At 41.0% G+C, this 8,298-nt stretch overlaps 1 protein-coding gene across 2 annotated transcripts in view; it reads right to left on the bottom strand.

Moving 5' to 3' along the window:
* Positions 1–787: 787 nt before the first annotated feature.
* LOC122713203 overlaps positions 788–8,298 on the bottom strand; it is an 8,892-nt gene continuing 1,381 nt past the window's right edge. Inside the window, exons 5-7 of one of the 2 annotated variants that reach the window (XR_006346465.1) lie at positions 6,000–6,094; positions 3,562–4,896; positions 788–880 (exon numbers count right to left, since the gene is read on the bottom strand). Coding sequence is in view for 1 of the 2 variants with exons in the window: in XM_043933440.1 (XP_043789375.1) it covers positions 3,675–4,896; positions 6,000–6,094 (1,317 nt within the window). In the remaining variant the exon portion in view is untranslated. Of the gene's footprint in view, positions 881–3,303; positions 4,897–5,999; positions 6,095–8,298 lie in introns of those variants that run through there. The other variant, XM_043933440.1, reaches the window with a different exon arrangement.

Genomic DNA, 8,298 nt, shown 5'->3' with positions numbered 1-8,298 from the left:
AAGGACGATTGTAAAAATTGTTTGAAAATTTTGTTACAAACTATATATATGTATATATACTTTTTAAAGAGAAGCAAAATTACGTTAACATTCTATCAGGAATCAGGATATTGTTACTCATCGAGGAAATTTCTAGAAAGATTAATTACTCTCTTTCTTCGATTGTCAAAATATCTCGAAAATATTTTTACTCGATTCTTTTCTTTCTTTTTTTTTCTTTTCTTTTTGATATGACGTATTTAAGCGATACACAAAATTTGTATCATAACGATATTTCTTCTACGTGAAAAATTTGACTTGGAAGAATTAATTAATCTAATGTCATGGTCTCGATCGTTTTCATATCATCGCTTATCACCGCTCACTTCGTGCTCGAACGAACGATTCCTCGTCATTTTTAACTAATTCTAAAATTTCTCTACCGAACAATTTCTTCCCTCCTCTCTCGATCGAATTTCGAAATTGTTCAAAACCATTTTCTCATCGTTCCTTTTTCCTTTTCCTTTGTTTTACTTCGTCTCGATTTCAAAATCGTTTAAAACGTGGGAAAATGGCGAAAATCCTAGTCTAAAGATCGGTAACAGGTCCAGAGAGTTTGATACCACTGTCGATCATCGACATCCATTCGGGAACCTTCTCCCTGAATGCCGTCACCCCGTTGTCCTCATCCACGTTACCATCCTCCTCCTCTTCGTCCTCCACTCCTCCGCGATCCCTCCTCTTCTCCCCATCGTCGCCCTCCTCCTCCTCCCCCTCTTCGTCCCCCCCGGACGAGGAGGAGACGTTCCTTGCACGTTTCACGTTAGCCATGCCCGAAACGGCTTCCTGGTCGGTGGCACCGATCATCTTATTATGCAGAATGTCCAGCAGCTTCTCCAGTCTGACAAATGACGAGTCAAGTCACGTTACATGCCTTCGCTCCCCCATCCTCCATCTACTCGGCCCAAACAAATCTCTGTAATGCTCTCTTTAGAAGCGGCAAAAGCAACAGTGAGATCAGCTGAAAGCCATGCTGCCGGCTAGAAGAACAGAAAAAAAAAAAAAAAAAAAGTACACGCGACCAAAGCCGATCACTCGCGAGTCCACCCTCCTTCGGCGGTTGGTCTTGCGTGGGCTACGTCTACTACCGAGACAGGGCTACCACTGTACAACGGGGCTACTGTGCGGAACAAAAGTGGAAAGAATATAAAAAAAAATAAAAAAAAGAAAAAAGAAAAAAAGACTCCAAGATGTAGAGACGCCATTCGTTCGTTCGTTCGTTCGTTCGTTCGTTCGTTCGTTCGTGAACTCTGACGCGGAGGAGGACAAATAAATTGCGATTCGAAAAATCAAGCGTGTCGGTACTGAAAAAAAGCCTCGCGTGTTGGCACATTTTTTAAACGCGCTATCGTTGCACAAGGGGATTGCATCGATGATCCTTACGTGATCCCCGTTTGCCGAACGAATCAAAACTAGAAAATTTTCGAAAGATTTTTCCATGCGATTTCTCTTTTTTTTTTTTTTTTTTCGTGACAGGAAATAAATCAAAAATATAAACTGTAGAATCCCCCCCTCCTCCGTATTATACACGTATGCGTATATGAAATAGAGACTAGCAGTATCGACGTCAAAAGGGGGAGGAGGGGTTGATTTTTTCGATTATTCGAAATACTTCTCGGATCATTCGAACGATATGTATATATATACACGCGGGAAAATATACGGAATCGGGGTTTTTAAAGTATTAAGAAAGTTCCTTTCGAATTTAGCAGGATCGTTCCTTGTCGGTGGCGTTAAACGCGTTTGCCAGCGACAAACAGCCGACCTCTGCAACTGTTTAAACAACGAATTAATTTGTTGTTTGCCGTTGTTGACGGGGATTCTACGGCGGCTGTTTGTCGTGGAAATTGTAGAAGAAAGAAAATATCAATTTTGTGCGCGCCCGCGCAAACACGCAACGCGAGCGCCGGCTTGAAAACATTAAATTAATATAATATTTGATCATTTATTAAATTGCCGTGTACAAACTCCATACATCGAAACGGGAGGAGGGGGAGAGCGAGTGAAATAGAGAGAGAGAGAGAGATATATATATATATAGAGATATATAGAGAGAGAAAGAGAGAGAGAGAGAGAGAATGGGTAAAAGGAAGGGAAAAATGGAGAAACGTGTATCTGTGGCGGCCGTTATTTCCACCGAACGAACGGATCGAAAGATAAAAATTGACTTTGCTTGTTTAAACTGTACACACCGGGACATTTTTATGATGTTTGAGCGAAACGGTGGAATACAACGAGTATAATCGATAATGATACGTTGATTCTTTCGATCTCATCCTCGAATCTATCGGAGGGGGGAGGAGGGAAAAAAAAATCCGTTTTATTTTTTTTTCCCCCTCCCTTCTTTTTTTTCTTTTTTTCTTTTTTTAATTTTTATTCTCTTTTCGAACAGGGGGATGCGAGGTAACACGTTGATCTGAACTGACGATCTTTTAGAAATGTAACGAGGAAATTGACATTGGCGATTTGTCGAAGAGATTGGGAAAAAAGATGTTGCGTACTCTTGTCTCTTAGTCAGTCCTTCTTTTTGTCGTCCAATTGTTGTTACAATTAAAAGAAACAAACGTTTCTTCGAAATAATATATATATATATATACGTATATGTTAATAAACGTAAACGAGATTAACTTATTTAGAGGGAAATAAATATAAAAGTAAAAATTTTTGATTTTTCGTCGAATAAAAAATTCTTAACGTCGATTTAAAAAACAAGAGGATAAAATTTGTGAGAAAAAAATTGAATCAAAAGGATAAAAAATCGTTAAAGGAAAAACATCATGAATATAAAAATACACGCATCGAGTAAAAATTTTCGAGCCACGATAATTAAAAATAAAATTCGGAAATTAAACGCATGCTCGTGTAACAAGCTCAAAAGCCATGCCAACGTGGACATAATTTACACTATTACCTACTTACCATATAATTAACTAATTACAACTAATTACAACAACAACGAAGTGAAACCGAAAGAACTCCCAAGTTCTTAAAAAAAAAACAAAAAAAATACTATACACATTTCTCAACAATTTTGCTTAACAACGAACATTTTAAACATCGAACTTAATCCGCTTCTTTCGTTGTCACTTCAAACACCGATAGAAAAACTTACTTCTAAAAAAAAAGAAAAAAAAAGAAGTAAAAAAAAACAAAAAACGAAGGAGACAAAACTACGAAAATGGATAAATAATAACGTAGAGAGAGAGAGAGAGAGAGAGAGATACCTTTGACAGAGATCTCTTCCGAAAGAAACGCAAAATACCAACTCTCTTCCACGCACGTTACAAATACTTTGAAAAAAGAAGAAGATAGAAAAAAAAAAAAATTTTCGCGCGAAAATTTAAACTACTTGGCTCGCGTAATTCGAAGATGGCGAGCCAAGGGGAATAAATCGGAGCGGAATTGGAAGCGCGATCCGCTCCGAGGCAAGGAAGAGACGTAACACGAAATGGAAAGATAAGAAAGAGAGACAAAGATAGATAGAGAGAGAGAAGAGAAAGAGTGAAACAACGATAGACCTACGTGCTATTCGACATGTACATAGTAGTAGCCTCTAGCAAGCCCTTGAAGCCCCCCTTGCTCAACGGCGATCGTTGGTTCGCGTTTGATTGGCAGGGGCCCCGCGCGTACGTAGCCTAAATGTAGGCGGTGGTGTAGGTAGCGCGTGAAGGTGCTGTCAGGACTCTGGAGGTCAGGATTCCCGTCGAGCAGAGATCTTTCGGCACGAAGGAGCCACCACCGACTACGCTCACTTCCGGGATCTCGGTGATGGCTCGGCTCGTTTCGTCGTCGTCGACGTCGTCGTCGCCGCCATCGAGAACACGATCTTCGTCCTTGCTCACCCTTCTCCTCGCGTCTCTCCCCCCCATCTCGCTCCTCTCCGCCACCTTGTCCGCCTCGCTCAACGACCTCCTCGACACCAAGCTACCCCTCTTCTTCCTTCCCGACTTCTTCGATCCCGCTCGCTGCTGATACTGCTGTTGCTGATGATGCTGCTGTTGCTGCTGCTGCTGATGATGATGATGATGATTACCGCGCCCCGATTCCTCCTCTCTCCTCGTCGCTTTCGCTCTCCTCTCCGCGATCCATCTGCCGTTCGTCTCCGGATTCTTCTTCGTGGCCATCGCCTCGTCGTCCTCTTCGTCGTCGTTTCCTTTCGTCGTGTTCTCTTCCTCGACGATCCTCGTATCCTCCTCCTCCTCCCCATTCTCCTTCTCCTTCTCCTTCTCCACTCGATCTCGATCGATTCCTTGCTTGAAGCTCCCTCCCAACGAGGCAACTTCTGTAACGCTACAACTGCTATTAGTCGCCCCTTGAAAAGCTGTGGTATCATCATCACCGATGGCCGTTATCAAGAGTGATCGATCGTCGCTGGTGGAAAACTCAGGGCCCTGATCGTCGAACGGGCAAGAGGAGGTGGTTGCTACGATGGTGGTTGTGGTGGTGGTGGTGGTGGTGGTGGTATCAGCGGTTCGATAAACGATCGGATTGTCCGAGACGAAATGGCGGTGAGGCAGGTGATCCGCGTTGTTGCCGCCGTGGTCGTCGTCGTCGTCGTCGTCGTTGTTTCGGGAACGCAGTAACGAGGCGAGGTGTTGGGGGGCCAACAGGGACAACGACGATGTCGATGACGATGGGATGAGGCTACAGGTGTCGGATAGAGCGGTACGCACGGGGGTGCTGGTTACGTAGGATCGCGTAGTATGGAAAGTAGCGACAGGCGAGGCTGATGTTGCGTTTACGCACTTTGCCACGTGACCCTCGGCCAGACACTTGGACGCCCGGGCCTCCTGCAGCTCCCGTCTCAGCGCCAGAGTTTCTTCCTCGAACGCGGCGATCTCGCGGCGATCTTCGTTGCTACGTGCCAATCAACACACAATTTCCACCAATGTATTTATATACAGTGTATTTCAGGGCGCGGTGTCTCTCGGGCAGCGCGGTGTGCAATGCAATCTTTTGCCAATTTTCTGCGTGTGGATGTTGTTCGGGTTTGTATTTGGCATGCGGCACCCGAACGCGTGCGAGGTGTAAAAGTGCGGACGGGAGATGATAGAGAGAGGGAGAGAAAGAGAGGAGAGAGAGAGAGAGAGAGAGAGAGAGAAAGCTTGGATGCACTTTTTGCAATGTCGAATCTCGATTGGTTGGATTGGAGAGAACTCGCGAGAGACGGATTATTGGGTGATATTATTGGTTGGTGATTTCGAGCGAGGTTTGTGATACTCGATGGTGAGTAGCTTTTTCAAATGTTGCGGCACGGTTAATGCAAACTTGGAAAAATGCTTGCGTTGTCGTTGCATTGCGTACATATCCGAGGAGGAAAATAGTGAAAGTTATTTTAGCGGTTAGCTTTTTTTCTTGGATGCCGAACAGGTTGCGAAGCATTGACAGGATTAACGCTCTTAATGATTTTTTTTAGCTTGATTGTAGCTGAATGGAATGGTTAAATGTGTGTGTGTGTGTGTGTGTGTATGCGTGTGAGATAGGTATTTTATTTTGAAGAAATCTCGAGAAGAGATGCATGCTATGTTATTGAGAAGATTTAATAATAATTAATAGAGAAAATTAGAGATTTCCTGAATAAGTTGAAAACATATTACGTATTTCTCTAATCGAATGAAAAATAATATGTAAATATGTAAAAAGAAATTTTGTCGATGAAATTGTTTTATTACGAAATTCTATACTCGTTTATTCATAATCGAATAAATCTAAATTCGATAAAAATTCTACGTAGTCCAACTCTAAATCGACAAAAATTACAAAAATTTTTAAAAATTTTAACGTAATAATTTACAAAATTTACAAGTGAATTCAATTCTTGATGCAATACGTGTAAAAAAAAAGAAGAAGAAAAAAAAAGGAATAAAACAATTTGCAACAAAAGAAATGATGAAGAAGTATTATTAAAGTTTGTTACGAGAATGTGCAACGATCATGCAAAGCAATAAATAGGTACTCACTTTGCATTCAGCTTCAGCATAGCCACTTCCTCCTCCAATTTTGCTATTCTTCTGTCGCTTTCCTCTTTTTCTTCCGTTAATTTTATTATTCGATTCTGAAAAGGATCAAAGGAATTATTTACGAATGTAAACGAATTATACGATATATATAATCAAAGTTTTATAATCGAGAAGGATAATTACTAGACTTGGAAGAAAATTCTTTCGAGTCACAAAAGAGAGAGAGAGAGAGAGAGAGAGAAAAAAATGAGGATAAAAATAAAAGATAACAATATCATTCGAGCGCAGATAAGATGGCTCGACTCGTTTCGAAAGAAATCAAACAATTTACATAGCGGGCTGCAATTTTTCACGAGATAACGTTCCACCGACTTGCTAACACTCCGAATAATATAACGAAAAAAATATATTGGATCCACCTTGGTCTCTCACCTCCGATCTTTCTCATTCTCTACGCTTTAAAAAATTTCGAAAAAGAAAAGAAAAAAAATTTAAGCATTTTCCTAATTTCTGTTGGCTTAGTAATGGAAATGAAAATGGCGGCGCGAGACGGAACAGCAACTTTCGATAGGGACGAGAGTACGAGCACTTGGCCCGCGTGAAAACGCGTGGAGAAACGCCGCGAGCAGAGCAGAAATATACATACTGAAAAGTGGAAGGTCCCGGAGGTTCAATTACGAAGATTGGCAACGCGACGCGACGAGGAGAGGCGAGTATGACGCGGATGGCCATCGCTTCGGTTGATGAGGCTAATGGATGGTTGAAACCCGAGAAGGCAGAAGAGGGAAAAAGAGGGGGAGGAAAGAGGCCAAGGGAGAGGCCGTGACAGCCGCTAAGTGCCTCATCCTTCACCCTTCCTCCTCCTCCTCCTCCTCTCTTCCTCGCATAGAAAAATCCTTCCTTCTCTATCCTCCTTCTCTACTCATCCCCCACCTCCCCATAACTGCCACCCTCATGTGAAACCTAATCATTTTTACCAAGCGTCACGGATATTTCGTATTACGTCTACATTAGGTTCTCCGGTATCAGTCTGCCTTTTTATCGAAACCACGCTGCTGCTGCTGCTGCTGCTGCTGCCTTTCGACTCCTCGATGAGATCAATTAGGGGTTGAAGTCGTTTTTTTTTCGTCCCAAATAGATCCAATTAGAATCTAAGTTTTTTTTTCAATCTCGTTTCTTTCGATCTGACGATTTTTAAGAGTAAACCACTTTTTATACGTTTTTTAGTATGTTTCTTTAAGATTGTATGCGTATGTTTCTTTTTCAAGATTTAAGATAGAATATTGTTTCTTCTCTAAATATTTGAGAAATGGGGATTTACTTGGGGCAATCTTCGATCCCCTTTCTACAAGATAATCGAAAACTAATTAAACTAATTAAAAGAATATAAATTTTGATTCTTGAACGTGAAGAAGAATAATTAAATATTCTTTATCAGGAATAACGATCGACGTTTTGGCTAGTTTCAATGGAAAAATCCATATTCACAACAAATTTCTGTGAAAAATTTCTCCAGCACAAACAATTGATTAAAATACTGAAATTATTCCCATTGAATCCATTATTGGATATGAATATGAATGTGTTCCATATATTCCTTTCTATTATATAGTCGATACATATTAGGAAAAACAAGGAAGCTTGTATTTAAATAGCGCTGTATAAAAATTCCAATGTAAACGTACATAAATAATCGAAGAGAAAAAGAGAGGGATCGAGAAACGCGTACAGTGAAAAGAATTTGATCGATGAAAATTCGCGCACAGACGATAATCGAGAAAGGGAAATTGTAAGAAAGGAAAAATGGGGGTAGAGGAAAAGGGAGAAGCGCGTATCACCTGGCCGTCCTAATCAAACAGAACGTACGAATGCTACGCAAACAATATGTCCATGACCATGCCAGTGGAAATGCCGAAAGCGTTGGTCGGAGCGGCACATTACTGTAGCCTAGCTGCAAAGTCGGGAGAGAATGAGAAAAAGTGGATTCTTTCTTTCTCTCTTTTCTGTCTCTCTATACGTTTTGTTTTCACTTCCCACGTTTTCTATCTGCCGAACTTTTACGCTTCGAACTTCCTGCCTCTTTTCCACTAAATGAATTTTTTCTACAAACCTATACGACTAATCGTGAAAACTGATATAGCGATGACACATTCTGCTCACTTGTGGAAAACTTTTATGTCGCTCAATAACTGTTATGAATCAGTGTTTAATAACAATAACGATGTAAATCATTGAATGTATTGAATGTAAATTGTTTGGAATAGCATTTGTCTTTTTTTTTTTTTTTTTTTTTTTTTTT

Source organism: Apis laboriosa, unplaced genomic scaffold (genome assembly GCF_014066325.1).
Source record: "Apis laboriosa isolate Shangri-la unplaced genomic scaffold, ASM1406632v1 scaffold23_cov150, whole genome shotgun sequence".
Lineage (NCBI taxonomy): Eukaryota > Metazoa > Arthropoda > Insecta > Hymenoptera > Apidae > Apis > Apis laboriosa.
Note: the sequence above shows the minus strand (reverse complement) of the source record. Positions and strands in the feature narration are given on the sequence as shown.